General features: G+C 55.1%; 1 protein-coding gene across 1 annotated transcript; it reads left to right on the top strand.

The window, feature by feature from the left end:
- The first annotated feature begins 3,120 nt into the window (after positions 1 to 3,120).
- On the top strand, positions 3,121 to 15,725 carry KRT79 (keratin 79). Its single transcript, XM_008539131.2, has 9 exons — positions 3,121 to 3,982; positions 6,010 to 6,230; positions 7,267 to 7,327; positions 7,437 to 7,532; positions 12,677 to 12,841; positions 13,034 to 13,159; positions 13,825 to 14,045; positions 14,714 to 14,748; positions 15,004 to 15,725. Exons 1-9 carry the CDS (start codon positions 3,506 to 3,508, stop codon positions 15,207 to 15,209), a joined length of 1,608 nt encoding a protein of 535 aa, XP_008537353.1. The 5' UTR covers positions 3,121 to 3,505; the 3' UTR covers positions 15,210 to 15,725.

Below are 15,725 nucleotides of genomic sequence, written 5' to 3'. Positions count from 1 at the left end.
GGGCTCTGATGGGACTTGGGACCAGAGCTGTGCCCCATCCTCCTGATCCTTGGCGCTCATCCCATCACTGGGCCTGTCTGAACGTGAGGCTGGAAACGTGTTCTCCTTCCCTCTTCTGCAGGAAGCCAGGAGTGTGGGCGTCAGGCCGGGTGCTGGAGGGTGAGCAGGGTCCCCCGCCGCCCCCCAGCAGCCATCTCAGCTCCTGCGCTGCTTCTCCCTCTGCCCCTGGGCCAACTCCAGACTCCACGGCCTGGGCTGCAGGAGGTCACACCAGCCCCGTGTTTTAGGGGGAGGTCAGCTCTTCTCTCGGATCCATGGATCTCTCTGTCAAAAGTACCCAAGGAGGGTTTTCAGTCCTCTGTGAGGAGACACGAGTGGGTGAGCACCTTGCCCTGGGGCCAGAATTCCTGGGCTTGAATCCCAGCCCTGCCATTGGCTAGTGGCATGACTTTGACCAAGTTACTTGACCTCTCTGTGCTTCAGTTTCCTCATCTGTGGAAAGACCTTAATAACAATGCCTACCTCACAGGGCTGTGGGGGGATGGTACCACTCAAGATCCCAGAAGGAAACAAATTCACCCAAGATAGTTCAACTAAATGGACTTTAATGATGGGATTACTTACAGGGGTGGGTGTGGCTGAGGAAACAGACGCAGGATGGAGAGGCGAGAGACTGGCAGCCCTGGGAAGCCATTCCCACCCCCAGAGCCAGGGGGCCCAGCTCTGGTTTGTCCAAGGCCGAGGGGTTTTCCGGGATGTGGCACTTTCAGTGCTAAACCGGAACAGTCCTGGAAAAATCGAGATGGGGTGGTCATTCTGTGTAGAGCCGCAGAGACAGGAGGATGACACAGATTACAAGATGATAGAGTTGTGGGAACCATGGCAGGGGGGAGTCACCTGGGAGAAGGTGTAATCACAGAGGAATGCAGCCACCGCCGAAGCAGGGACAGATCGGGAAGAAATTCCCGACTCCCTCCACCCCTCCCTGCTTCCTGCGGGTGTCTCCCCTAGGCAGCCAGAGAGCAAGAGAGCAGCCTCCTGGGGTCGAGGAGGTTGGTTCATGGATCTGGGGTGGGAAGGAGGTAAACACAGCACACGCAGAGTGGAGAATAAAGACCTTATTGCATGGGACGTGTCTGCCGTACAGCACGTGCTCCGTAGATGCGGACTATGATAACCACGACTGTTCGGTTAGAAAGCCCCACCCCTGGACACAGCCTCCTGTTTTCTTCGCCCCTGTGTCTTTCCTACTGCTCAGCACCAGCCACACCCATGGTGGGGGCTCAGTCGATGCCATCAGCTGTCTGGCCTCTGAGACATTCCATCCCCTCTGCTCTGTGTCCTGCGCAGGGAGGGACCACGGAGGCCCTCAGACTGAGCAGGGGAGGGGAGAGGAAACTGCTCCTCCTCGCTCGGCTGCAGGAAGAAGGTCTGAGCTTGGGTGTCCTGTGTGAAAGCGGAGTGGAGAGTCAGGGCCAGAGGAGGCCCAGCGGCTCCCACACTCCGTCTGGGCTGGGACTGGGGCGCTGTCCTGCCTGGGGAGGGGGCAGGCTGTCTCCAAGCGGTAAAGTGAGGGCAGGCCTGGGCTGCCTGCAGGTCTGTCACCTGCTCCCAGCGCAAGCCTGGCACGGGGTGCCATGTAAGTACGCGTGGATGTCAGTCTCCAGGGACAGGCGGAACGTGTTAGCAGCTGACTCTAATCCCACCACCCAGCCGGGCCACGCACCTGACTCAGAGGGCTGACATCACTCAGGCCCACTCTCGACCAACTGTCTCCATCTCTCACGCCCCTGTGGGGAGAGAGAAGGGAGGCTGAGAGAGTGATCACAGCCTCAGGGATAAGAGACAAAGGTCACTGGGAAGTGACAGGTGTCTCACAGTCCTGAGATTGTGGCCAGTGCTTCGGTTTCCGAAAAGGACTTCCCTGGCGGGCCCTGCTTATAGGCGGAGATAAGGAGGCCCAGAGAGGTTGAGAGTTGCTCGAGGACACACAGCTCAGTGGGGATTCATCTCCCAGCTGGCTCTCCCAAATGCCTGGTACCCAGCTCCAGGCAGGGAGGACAAGCCCCTCTTGGGTACTAAGGCACTAGTTCTGTGAGTGCCCCTCACTCCCACTCCCCATGGGAGCCAGGTTCAACTTCTTCATGCAGCCAGGAGCCACTTACAGCCTCCCCGTGGCCTTGGGAGAGAATCTCGCAGCCTCCTCTGGGCCTGCCTTCCTTGGGCTGTGGAAGAGGTCCCATGTTCTCTCCTTGTGGGGCCCTGGGGACAGAAGCCAATGGCAGCTGTGTGAGGAGCTCAGCAAGTGCTGTCCCCGGTCTGTCCCTCAGGCAAGTCTCCTCTCGGGGCTCTTTTCTTGCGGGAAGCTGAAGTGGGTAAAGAAAGACAATTAAGGTCACCTCCTCGACCCTCCCTTGCTCCTCACTTGACGGCTCCAAGTCTTCCCTTGGGCTGTAGCCTGAGATGAGTGGGCACGAGGGGACCATATGAAGTGATATGAGGACCCTCGGCCCCTTCTGAATCAAGCATTGGGCTCCTCTTGGACTCAGAGGATGGGAATGTTGGGGATCCATTGGCCTCCTGGGCTCTTAACATACACACACGTCTTGGATCCGCACCTGTGTCCAGCCAGGACAGAATGTCCTGCACCACCTCCAGCTGGGCCCTTCTGGGGAGGCTCTGCTGTGGGGCGGAGGGTTGGGGGCGTAAGATGATGGTTGAAGCCCCCCCCATTGCTCTTTAGCCCCCAGAAGAGTGTGATGGCTCCCCTCCCCTCCCAGGCCTCTCTCTGTCCTCGTCCAGTGCTCAGGCCCCATGGTTGGGCAGGGACCCTCTTTCTGTCCTTGTAACCACTGTGCCATGCACAGGGTCTCCACCCAGCAGACAATCTGCCAGTGTGTGAAAGAACAGCAGCCGGCTCTGCCCCCACTCTGTCACCTGTGCCCCCCACCCTGGACCTGTTAGGAGGGGATGAGGCCGTGGACTGGGAGAGTGGGACTGGAGCAGGCCTGGGCACTCTCTCCACAGGCCATTGCCCAATGCTCCCTCCGTCACCACCTTCACAGCCTGGGCCCTGGGGCCTTGGCTTACGACAGGGGCCTGGGACAAACTCCACAGAACAGAGCCCCATTGATGGCGGCCACCAGGGCTGGGTGAGAGGAGAGCAAGCCACCCCCTGGGTGGTGGGGGAGGCCGTGGGAGACTGTGTCATCTTGTTCCAAGTCAGGAGAGCCCCGGGCAAGACGGTGGCATCCTGCCCCAGATAGTCCCGGCTCAGCCCCAGCTCTGGAGCACAGGTGATAACTGGGAGCAGCCCCTCCCTCCCACTGGGGGAGAGGGGACTTCCCTGGGCCCCTCCCTCTCCTCCTGGGGCGATGGGGCAGGAGTGTTTGTGGAGCCCAGGAGCCAGCCCAGTTGGGAAAAGATAAAAAGCCCATCGCTGGGCCAGCAGCTCACTGTGCTCCCTCCAGCTCTCTCAGCCTGCATTGTGGCCCCTCTGACAGCCATGAAGTCCTCTGTGTCTCAGCAGATGTACTCCACCAAAGGGGGCTTCAGCTCCAACTCTGCCAGTGGAGGCGGCGGGTCCCGGGCCCACACCAGCTTCAGCTCGGTGACAGTGTCCCGGAGCAGTGGCAGTGGTGGAAGCGCTCGCTGTGGCCCCAGCATGGCCGGCTTTGGCAGCCGGAGCCTCCATAACTTGGGGGGCAGCAAGAGCATCTCGGTCAGCGTGGCTGGAGGGGCCTCATCAGGGCGGGCCCTGGGAGGCTTTGGCTTTGGCAGCAGGGCCTATTCAGGCCTGGGGGCTGGTAGGCAGATGTTCGGGCCCGCCTGTCCTCCTGGTGGCATTCAGGAGGTCACTGTCAACCAGAGCCTGCTGACCCCCCTCAACGTGGAGATAGACCCTGAGATCCAGCGGGTGCGAACCCAGGAGCGGGAGCAGATCAAGACCCTCAACAACAAGTTTGCCTCCTTCATTGACAAGGTGGGCCGAGGTAGAAGGAGGTAGGGAGGGGCCGTTGGACTAGAAGCAGGAGCCTGAGGGAGGGTGGGCTGGGCGGAGGCTGTCATAGCCTGTGTGCACCGGGGGCCAGAGAGGGGGTTGATGGAATGGCTTTTGGAGCTCTCCTGGCCTGAGCCTGGGACACCCAGATGTGGATGGCTGGAGACAGTCTTCTGGATCTTTCCTGTAATTGCTTGGGTGAATCTTGAGTCTACTCACGAGGCCTATTGGCCAAGCCCTGCCGACGGCTGTTGCAGCCTTTGCCCCATCATCAGATTAAACAGCAGCCTTATTGCACAATTAAATAGTGGACGGTCCTCAGCGCTCCTCCTTGCCAGGTGGCCCTATTGCCTCTCGTCATTTTACAGCTGGGGAAACTGGCTCAAATGTCAAACGAGTTACTCAAGGACCCCATCTCTCCGCTGTTCTCAGTCTTGGGGGAGGCCTAAGGACAAAGATGTGATGGGGACACAATTAGGAGGGGTCCTAGGGGAAGTCCCCTTTTTGCTTCTCCAGTTCTTCCTCGCAGTTTCAGCCAACAGGCTCAGTTTGGGGTGGACAAGGAGGAGAGTGGTCACCAGGTTCCCACAACCTGGGGCTTGGATTTGCTCTCTCCCCGAGTGGGGCGTTCTGACTCCTTCCCTGCCTCCAGGCCTGCCGGGGGCTCCCGTGCTGTTCTCTGGCATTCCCAGGTCCGTTTTGCTGCAGTGTCCCCCTCTGGCCGGAGACCCCAGGCAGTGTGGCCATGACGGGAAAAATCCCAGTGGATGACCAGACGTTGGTTCAGCCATCTGTAGCTTCCCAAAGGACATTCACATCCTCTGTCTCATGTGATATCCACAGTGTCCCAGAAGGAATTAGAATAGATGACATTGTGCCCATTTTTAAGAAGAAAAAAATCGAGGTTTAGACACGTCAAAAGATTTGCCCAGGATCCTACAGGTCCTTGGAGGCAGAGGTGGTCTTGGGGCCCCGGGTTTGTGGGCCCCCTGGTCCTTGGCACTAAGAAATCTCCTCATTGCTCGTGGCAGGTGCACCTGCTGCGTGGTGCGCTGGGCCATGGCATTGTGGGCCTGGGCTGCTGTGGGGGTGGGACCTGGAGAAACCGGCAGAGGGTGAAGCAAGCCATTCCGCCTACTCTCTCACCTTCTCCCCTAGTGACTTTTGGTTCTTCTGTGGGACTGTTCCAGAGGTCAAACAAGCAAAAACCCTGCTCAGGCTCTCAGAATCACGGCCTGGCTGCTGGGGCCTGAGAAGGTGTCTGTGTCTGGCGTCTCAGAACCCTGGCTGGGCAGAGAGCCCCCTGGGGGGCCTGTTAAACCCACACCCTGGACCCCTTCTGAGTCTATAGACATAGGCCTGGGCACCCATATTAAAATTTTTAAAAAAAAGTCAAATTTACAGAAAAGTTGCAAGAATAGTACAACATATTCGTATATACTCTTTCACCCAGATTCACCAGTTTTTAACATTTTGACACATCTGCTTTCTTTCTCTTTCTCTCTTTCTTCTATTATTTTTTCTTCTCCCCAAAGCACCCCAGTACATAGTTGTACATTCTAGTTGTAGGTCCTTCTGGTTGTGCTATGCGGGATGCCACCCCAGCATGGCCTGACGAGCGGTGCCATGTCCGTGCCCAGGATCCCAACCAGCGAAACCCTGGGCTGCTGAAGCAGAGTGCGTGAACTTAACCACTCGGCCACTGGGCCGGCCCTGTGCACCTGCATTGTTAACCGTTGGCTTTGTTGCAGGATTAGGGTTCAGAAACCTAGATCCACTCCAATTTCCCAGGACGAGTGAGAAAGGGAGACTCTTTAGAGTCCTTGTCACCAGATTGGATTGTTTCCAGCAAGGATTGTCCCCTCAGGAACTCCTCCCCTCTGCCAGGGATAAGCCTGCAGTGCCACTGTGACGTCCAGGCTGAGGACAGATGGTGACGATGGGCCCTGTCCTTGGTCTCTCCTGGGTCCGGGGAATGGCTCCAGCCCACTCTTCTTGCTCTGGCTCAGGTGCGGTTCCTGGAGCAGCAGAATAAGGTGCTGGAGACCAAGTGGGCACTGCTGCAGGAGCAGGGCCAGAGCTCCGGTGTCACCAGGAACAACCTGGAACCCCTCTTTGAGAACTACCTGGGCAGCCTGCGGAGGCAGCTGGACACCCTGCAGAGCGAGCGGGGGAGGCTGGACTCGGAGCTGAGGAACGTGCAGGATCAGGTGGAGGACTTCAAGAACAAGTGAGGAGGGCTGACATGCTGGGGCCACGTCTGGAGGGCACGGGGCGGTGTGGGAAACCTCCCAGGAGAGGGCTACCCCCTTGTCCTGGGACCCCCCTGGGGGAGCGCACAGACAGAGCTGTTTCCTGGGTGCTCAGGGTCTAGACACACTGCCTCCTGGAGAATTGTCTCACTGTTTGTGCAGTGTTGCTCGTAGTTTAAAAGCTCTTTATCATAAGGTGGGGAGAATAGCGTGAGAACCTTGATGCTCTCGTTGCCCAGCTTTACTGTCAGCTCATAGCCAGTCTGGTTTCATCACTTCCCCTCCTCGCTCATCGTCTTGAGGCAAATTCCAGCCATCATGTCATTTCACTTGCAAATATTCTACTGGATATATTCACGTAGTTCATTTACATGACTCGACTTGGTAAAACATAAACACAATGCCATAATCATACCCAGAACTTTTAAAACAGTAATTCCACAGTATCGTCAAATATCCGGTCGGTTTTGAGTTGCCTATCGTCCCATAAATTTAAAAAATACCGTTTGTTTGAATCAAGATCCAAAGGGTTCACATGTTACAATTGGTTGATATGTATATTTATAACTTTAAGGTATAATTTCCTCAACTCTTCCAATAACTTGACCCTGGCAATTTCTAAACCTTAAATTGTCAGCAAAAGCAGTTGGAGAGGGTTTGCTGTTCTGGGCGACATCTTGTTGTTGAAAATGAGTGCAGAGGTTAACCGCTGTTGACACATCTTCACCTGCTCCTGTAAAGCCTCTTATGGGCTCTGGTCCAAAGAGACGGCTGCTCTCGATTGCCGTATTATTGCATAAATTCTGGGCCCATTTCCTCCAAAGGGGGTGGGAAGGAATATTTAGAGACCGTACCGCAAGTTTCTTCACTAGTTGGCTGCGTTACAGAACTGCTCCCCAAAGGTGTTCTCGGCCAATATGGGACCCATCAGGGCTTCCTTAAAGCCGAGAGAGTCCAATGCCGTATAAGGCAGAACTTGGCTGAGCCCTGGCCTGAGTTTTCCCTGTGTGACAGGTACGAGGATGAAATCAACAAACGCACCGCCGCGGAGAACGAGTTCGTGGTGCTCAAGAAGGTGAGCAGGGTGGCAGAGAATGGGGTCAGTTGTCTTTTGGCTGCCAGGGTGCTGCGCTGACTCAGAGAGGGGTGCTGAGCCACTGCCCTGCTCTCTTCCTCCCCTGCAGGATGTGGATGCCGCGTACATGGGCCGAATGGATCTGCACGGCAAAGTGGGCACCCTGAGCGAGGAGCTCGACTTCCTGAATCATCTCTATGACCTGGTGAGATGGCCAATGGACAGGGATAATCGCAGACAGCACTGGGGATTCCCCTGGAGGTCTGCCCTGAATTCACCAGTGCAGTTTAGTTGATAGAAGCTAGAACCTGGACCTTTAATTAATACCAGCTTCTATGTATTAAGTGCTTAACGACGGCCCAGGCCCTGGGCTAAGCTTTTTACGTAACTCTCTCAACAACTCTATAATACAGAGTATTACTATTGTCTCCATTTTATTGTCAGGGGCACTGTGGCTCAGTGTAACTTGCCCGTGGTCACACAGCTAGTCAGAGGCAGTGCTGGCGCTAAAACCTGGTTCTTGACTTCCAAGTCTGCTCTTGCTTCTGTGTTGTACCATTTCCCTTCTTGCCCAGTGTGTACTGGAGCAAGGGATGGAGGAGCAGAGATGGGCAGAGAGGGGGGGACTGAGGTTGCAGGTTGGAGCTGGAGGTGGGGGCGTGGCTAGTGGGTAGGTCACAGGATCGAGGAGGGGTCCCAGGAAATAAGGGGGCTTTGAAAATGAGGGTGAGAGGGTTGAACTTAACATGAGCGGATCGTAGAATCATAGGCTCTTAGACTCGGTGGGGACCTCAAGGCCAGCCTTTCCCTGGTACAAGAGCCCTTCCTCGAATATCTCTGATGGGGGTTCACGTAGCCTCTGCTCGAATACTTCTAGAGGCAGGGAGCTCACTGCTTATTAGGGCAGGCATTTCTATCTTTGAACAACTTTATTAGAAGGCTGCCTTGCATCTTCTTCCCATGACTTCTGCTCTCGACCGGCCCTGGGCTGCTCTTCTGCCCTCTGGGCTGCATGCATCCAACTATCTTGCATGTGACATATGTCTTTCACATGACAACCCTTTAGGGGTCAGGATGATTGGGGCTGAAATCTACGGCATGTGAGGAAATTCAGGAAACAAGGTTCTTGGTCCAGAACTCAGGAAACCGACGGGTGGGGAGGGGGGTTACTGACCCAGACTTCCATTCTTGCAGCCTAATGTTGCACTCGTTTATGGGTTATTTTTAGAAGCCACTTCACAATGTTTGCACCTTAAAACCCCCGGGATTTTTTCACATGTATGCTTTTAAGTGAGACACGCATCCACTCTCCTGCAACCTCCTGTATTTGGGCACTTGAATTTTTGAAACCACATGCAGGAGTTAATGATTCCCTTTTTTCCTATGAAATGTTTTGTGGTTTCATCCCATCGTTTTAGATCATCGTGGGCCCTTTGAAACTTGATTCTCCTGTCCATGTATTGGAGATGCTCAACTGGATAACTGGAAAGATCAGTGATGCCTCAGCTTTGGGTCATCTGCAGACCTGATAAACTTTCAGTTTAGTTATTTGATAACATTTCAGTGTAACTCATTGATAAGCGTGTTAAGGCCGGTGGGACAAGGGCAGAGTCCTCATCCAAGAACTAGGTCTTCAATGTGCCGTCTCACCAGGCTGACCTCACTCCACTCATCAGTAATTTGTGGTTCAAGTGGCTCAGCCACTTTATAATCCAACTAACCATACCATCGTCTGGTCCTCATTTTTCTGTCTCATTTTCAAGAATGCTGTGAAAGCCTTGCTCAAAAACATCCGTGGCAGTCCTTTAGCAGTCAGGTAATACAGCCACGGAAGGAAATGAAATCCATTCGGTTTGACTTTTCCTCAGGGAAATCTTGCTGACTCCATGCCTCTCACACACATTTTATAATTTGTTCTGGAGATTCACAGGAGATTGACATTAAGTTTAACTTGGAGAAGTCTAAATCTCATCTCTTTAAAAATGAGGACATTTGCGGGCTGGCTCAGTGGCATAGTGGTTAAGTTCGCACCCTCTGCTTTGATGGTCTGAGGTTTGCAGGTTTGGATCCCAGGTGCGGGCCTATGCACTGCTCATCAAGCCATGCTGTGGCAGCGTCCCACATACAAAATAGAGGAAGATTGGCACAGATATTAGCTCAGGGTCAATCTTCCTCACATAAAAAATGAAAAAAATGAGGACATTTGCTGTGTCTGGGGTTCTGGAACCTCTTCTCCTTCCGTTTCTCAAGAATCACCAGGGGTGTTTATCTCCTTGGCACTTCCCATGGCCTCCAAGGATATGTTCCTCTGGGTGGGACCTGTAAGGTCCCCAACAAGGTCAACGCCTCTCATACTCTCTGTGTCTATCTTGGTTTTGATGACTGTCTCCTTGATGGAAAAGAGGCAAATGACATAGCAGTCAGGTTGTTGGCATTGCCTGGGTCTTCTCTAGGGTTAGCCCACTGCTGCCTTCTTCTCCTCGCCTGCAGCTTATCTGACAGCCCCTGCCCACTGGCCTTAGCATTTCCCTGGCTCAGCCGCGGCTGTGTTGCTCTCCCTCTACCGTTTCTGCCTGCCCCGTCAGGATGGAGCCTGCTGGCGTGTGTTCTTTGCCATCACGCTGATTTCCTAGGTGTCCCCCAGTTTCTTCTTTACTGGGATCCTTGATGGTCATTCACTGTTTGGGGCACCCTCATTCTTCTCTCTGAGGTTCTTTTCTCTTTTAGGCCGGGTCAAGGGTGCCTCCCTCCTTGTCTCAGAGTGGGTGGGAATTGGCTTTCCTACGGTCTCAGGCACATGTCTGTCATACCCAGCATTCCTTTCCTTTGCTCCTCCTCCTTCTTTTTTTTTTTTCAAGATTTTACTTTTTCCTTTTTCTCCCCAAAGCCCCCCGGTACATAGTTGTATATTCTTCGTTGTGGGTCCTTCTAGTTGTGGCATGTGGGATGCTGCCTCAGCATGGTTTGATGAGCAGTGCCATGTCCTCGCCCAGGATTCGAGCCAACGAAACACTAGGCCGCCTGCAGCGGAGTGCGCGAACTTAACCACTCGGCCACGGGGCCAGCCCCCACCTCCTTCTTCTTTTAACACATATTACCAAGGACCTTCCACACGGCAACAGAAGGACAAGTCCCTGCCTTTGGGCGCCTGCAGTCTCGTGCTGGGGCACCACGTGGTGAGAGCCACGTTGGGACAGGGACAGGGAGCATGGAGCAGGCTTCCTGGGAGGGCTCAGGGAGCTTCAGAGGAGATGGCATTTGCGTTGGATTTCCAAGGAAGGGTGGGACTTCTAGAGCAGGAGCAGGAAGGGCCCGCGCAGTGATGGAGGAGTCAGAGCACGGCGAGTTTGGGAGTTTGGGGAGTGGCCGGTGGGCTGGGCATCCGTGTGTGGGAGAATTAGATGAGGAGGGGGACAGGAAATGCAAGTTGGGACCCAGCCAGGACCACCTCCTGTCACAGTTCCTCCTAGCCTATCTCCATGCCTTGTTGGGGGTGAGAAGGAAGCTGGAGCAGCCGTTCCTGTTTGCATGTCGGCTGTGATGGCCAATACAGCACCCAATAATGGACCTCGTGATCTGGTTTTGGTTGAGCCAGATCTCAAGGAAATCTGGAGGGCCGACCGCCAATCCCTGGCGTCTTACAGGGCAGGAAGGCAGCCTCGTGGCCTCCCTCTGGCCTGGCGGCGGCGGGGGAGGTGGGGGGCGGTCCCTGTGGGATCCAGCCCCTGCTCCAGTGACATCACTAGTGTCTCTGGCGCCCCCATGCCCACAGGCTCTCCTCTCTCTCTTCCCCTCAGGATCCTGGAGTCTAAGGAGACACGTGCCTTTTAATTCACAGAGCTCTTCCCTCTCCGCTTGCATTTGCTCCATTTCTTTGGAAAGCCTGACCTTTTAATTTTCTTGTTCTAGCAAGATCACCCTTATCCATTCTTAGTGGTATCTGGTAGATAGTTTTAAAAATTCCAACTTGAGGGGGCTGGCCCTGTGGCCGAGTGGTTAAGTTTGTGTGCTCCGCTTCAGTGGCCCAGGGTTTTGCCAGTTCAGATCCCAGGCATGGACCTGGCACCCCTTATCAAGCCAGGCTGAGGCAGCGGCCCACATAGCACAACCAGAGGCACTCACAACTAGAATACACAACTACGTACTGGGGGGGCTTTGGGGAGAAGAAGAAGGGAAAAAAAAAAAAAGATTGGCAGCAGATGTTAGCTCAGGTGCCAAACTTTAAAAAAAAAAAAAATGCAAGTTGATTTTCCTCAGAACCGCGCTCCGGGATGGGACTGTGGAGGGACCCCAAGCTGGCGAGGCTGAGGAGTGATGCTGTAAGAAGGTGCTGGCAGTGTTGTCCTGGTGGGGAAGGAGATAATGCACGGTGTGACAAAATGATGTCATCTGTAGCAAACACGCCTCCCAGGCGTCTTGACTCACCTTCAGAAAACTCTTGGCAAATAACGCATCTTACTGATCACCTGCCATGGGCCACGTATGGCTCTGGGTGCTCCCATCCACCGCATCAGGAGGGTATCATCACGGCCATTTTACAGAGGAGGGGACTGACACAGCGTGAGGCTTAGGGACCACCTGTCCCACAGCTAGTGAGTGTCAGGCTGGGTCTTGAACTTAGCTTTGTCTGTCTCCAAACGGCGTGTCCTTTCACTAAACCTCAGTGTTTCAGTGGTGGGATTTCTGTCCCTATCCTGCAGCCCATTCCACTTTCTAACAGACAATCTAATTGAATAACCTAGATCTATGTCAGCAGAGACATCAGCTTGGCTTAGGGGCTCCTCTCTATTTATTTCTGTCCATCTCTAAGTTAGCCTGTGTTGTCTCAGGTTCTGGTGTCAGACTCCCCAGGTCTGAGACTTCTTAGTTTGTGATTTTGGGGCCAGTTACTCTTTGTGCTATTGGAAAAGGGCATGTGATGAGCTAGTTCCTGTCAAGCGGCTGACACAGCGCCTGCCCACAGCAAAGGCTCAGTGAATGAGGGTTGTCGTCATTACTCCCATCTCTTTCTACGATAATCCCATTGGCCACAGTGAGGGCCAACGTGTGAGAAAAGCTGGAGGCAAGACCAGAATATGCTGGCAGGTGTTGACTTTTAGGGGATGACTCTCTCCCCTTTGGGAGCCTCTGAGGAGCACTGAAAGTGAGTGACTTGATCACTCAAAGATGGAGTAACGACAACAACCCTCGCTCACCGAGCCTTCCCTGTGGTCAGCTTGCTTCTGGGGTGGAGCCTGGGGAAGAGCACAGGCCTCCTCCTGCCGCCTGGGGACTCTGTCCTTCATGCCTCGGCTGCCTCCGAGGGGCCTAGGGCAGGGGCGCCGGTGGCAGCTACTTCTGTTTCTGCAGGAGCTGAGCCAAGTGCAGACCCACGTGTCTGACACCAACGTCATCCTCTCCATGGACAACAACCGCAGCCTGGACCTGGACAGCATCATCTCCGAGGTCAAGGCCCAGTACGAGCTGATCGCCCAGAGGAGCAGGGCTGAGGCTGAGGCCTGGTACCAGACCAAGGTGAGAAGAGTGGCCGACTCAGGTATGTGGGCTGGCACTGGACACAGACCTTCCACCATTGTGAGAGGCCTGTGGCTGGACACACCTAGTCTACACAGGGTCCTTCAGCTATGAGAGTGGACCCAGGACCAGTTGTCACCCACCTGGGCCTGGAACCATCTGACAGCTCACTGCCACTTCTTTGGCCTCCAGTACGAGGAGCTGCAGGTGACCGCTGGGAAGCATGGGGACAACCTACGGGACACCAAAAATGAAATTTCTGAGCTCACCCGCACTGTCCAGAGGCTGCAGAGTGAGGTGGATGCAGCCAAGAAGCAGGTGAGCCTCTGGCTGGGGGCCTGAGGGCCAGGTCTTGGTGTTGGCAGAGGTGGGGGGCCTTCTCCATGTCATAGCAACTGCTGAGACCTACTCTTCTCCTCATGGTTGGGACACACTCAGATGCTGGACCATCGAGATCAACATGCTCCTTTTACAGGAGAGGAAAATGAGGCCCAGAGAAGGGAAGGGACTTGTCCAAGGTCACACAGCACATTAGTGGTAGAGCAGGTGGGGCGACCTCCTCTGAGGAGATTGGTCCCATCTCCAGGAGGTCAGAGAAAAAGACTGAGAGTTCAATGGTCCAGATCACGGCTGCTGACTCCATCTAGGGCAGGGCTAAAAAGCGAAGGCTCTTCTCCAGATCAGATGGAAGCATTTGGTTAATGGTGAGGCTGTATTATGTATTTTATCTCTTTTGAGGCCCTGGGCTGAGCTGTAGCAGGAAGGACTAAGATTAGACTCAGTAAGAACTTTCCCAGTGATGCTACGTGATTTAGCTTGTATGACAGCATCTCCTCTTTCAGATGAATATTTCTGCTTTCTTTCCTTCCTAGTTGGTTGGGGTCAGGGGGTGGGGCTGGGGTTGGTGGCACTTGACTTGAGGACAGAGAGATGGAGCCGATGACCCTGGAGAGTGTTCCCAACCCCTCTTGTCCTCTGGGCAGTGCCAGCAGCTGCAGACTGCCATCGTGGAAGCGGAGCAGCGTGGGGATCTGGCATTAAAGGATGCTCAGAAGAAGCTTGGGGACCTGGACATGGCCCTGCACCAGTCCAAGGAGGACCTGGCCCGGCTGCTGCGCGACTACCAGGCCCTCATGAACGTCAAGCTGGCCCTGGACGTGGAGATCGCCACCTACCGCAAGCTGCTGGAGAGCGAGGAGAGCAGGTATTCAGAGAGCTCTCCAGGCCTGCCCTGTGGGAGAGCCCGTGTGGTCGGCTCTGGTGCTGAGGCCACGGGGGTGAGAGAGGAGCCGGGGAGCTGGGCTCCTAACTCATCACCCGAGAGAGACTCTCCCACTTGTGTTCACTGTCTCTGCTTCGTATCTCCTTGGTTGACACGATCACTGGTAATCGTTACTGTGGTTGGCAGCCCAGTAGGAGCGAGGGTTCCTCTTCCAACACCACAATCCACCACCAGAGGAAGCTTTGGAAGAAATTTGTCATCTCTGTTTCTAGAAGGTGTAGAGAGAGTCACCTTAGCCAGGAGCTAGGCAGCTCTGCTTTGGCATGGGCTCTGTTTCCCTTCCCATTGGAGCAGGGGTGCTGTCCATGGCCCTCATGGGAAGGGAGGAGAGGGCAGGGGGAGGTGCGCGGCTCAGCCTGCCCCAGCTCTGCTTTCTCTGTGGCACTGGCTTTAGGACCTGCTGGAAGGGCCACCAGGCCCAGTGTGGCCACATACATGTACTTCTCACGTCTCCTGGTCTTGTCACCTGGGCCCTGGTCCTCGAGAGTTGGCCCACTGAGTCGATCCATCACAAAGGCAGAGAGGCAGGGAGAGGGTTTTCTCTTGGGTTCCTGGGACTGCTGACGCTTCTGGCCTTTTTGTTTCCCCAGGATGTCTGGAGAGTGTCCCAGTGCAGTCAGCATCTGTGAGTACTTTGCGGCCCCGCACCGGGCCCTGCCCTGTCCTCTGTGCAGTCCACTCCATCTGTCCTTGGCCTAAAGCACACATTCCCTCCACTTGAGCCCCTGGAGGCAGGTTCAGGGGGGTCCCAGAGAATGAGCTTCCTGCCCTGGCTCCTCTCTCCGTTTCTCATGGCTCGTTTCCTTCCCTCACTGATTTCCGGAGTTCCTGGCCTCTCCCAGCGTGGCTGTCCTGCCTGACCTTGCCCTTTGCCTTGCAGCCATGACTGGCAGTTCCAACACAGTGTGTGGAGGCGGCGTGGCCGGCTTTGGCGGTGGCATCTCCCTGGGTGGGAGTGGGGGGGCCAGCAAGGGAGGCTTCAGCACCAAAGTGGGCTACAGCACCGTCAAGGGAGTGCCTGTCTCTGGGGGCACCTCCATCCTGCGGAAGACCACCACGGTCAAGACGTCCAGCCGGAGGTATTAGCTGCGAGCCTTGCCAGATGGGCCCCTGAAATCCTCTCCCCACCCCCCTCATCCACCCTTCTTTCCCTGCCATCCCCCACCTGCCACCTGCCTCCTTAGGAGCGGGAACAGCCCCAGGACCACAGATGCGGTATGTTTGCATAGCACACTCTCTTGTGACATGTGATCTGCATTTTGGGAAGGGCTCAGATCTACCCAGGTTTTCTCCTTCGTTCTGCAATGGGATGGGAGGGGAGGTTAAGGCTACCAGCTTGAGTGATGCATTTGGGTGAGTTGAGAGTGACCTTTTACCCCTGAGAGGAGGCTGGATTTCTCAGGCCATCGAGGCCTCCCTCACTTCCTCTGCTCTGAGCTCAGGGCAGGCTGAGGGAGGAGGGCGGAAGTCATGCATGGTCTCCAAAGGCCCTTCAACCTCCCCAGTCTCCCACCAGACCCACCCCTCCCTGAATCTACCCACACCCCTCTCCCCCGTCTCTGCTTGTGATGTGTCTGTCTCAATAAATGGCAACTGCTGCTA

Source organism: Equus przewalskii, chromosome 5, assembly GCF_037783145.1.
Source record: "Equus przewalskii isolate Varuska chromosome 5, EquPr2, whole genome shotgun sequence".
NCBI lineage: Eukaryota > Metazoa > Chordata > Mammalia > Perissodactyla > Equidae > Equus > Equus przewalskii.
Note: the sequence above shows the minus strand (reverse complement) of the source record. Positions and strands in the feature narration are given on the sequence as shown.

Coding starts and splice junctions, on each gene's coding strand:
- KRT79 (XM_008539131.2), top strand. CDS start 3,506: ATGAAGTCCTCTGTGTCTCAGCAGATGTACTCCACCAAAGGGGGCTTC. Junction 7,328..7,436: donor AGTTCGTGGTGCTCAAGAAG/GTGAGCAGGGTG, acceptor CCTCCCCTGCAG/GATGTGGATGCCGCGTACAT. Junction 7,533..12,676: donor TGAATCATCTCTATGACCTG/GTGAGATGGCCA, acceptor CTGTTTCTGCAG/GAGCTGAGCCAAGTGCAGAC.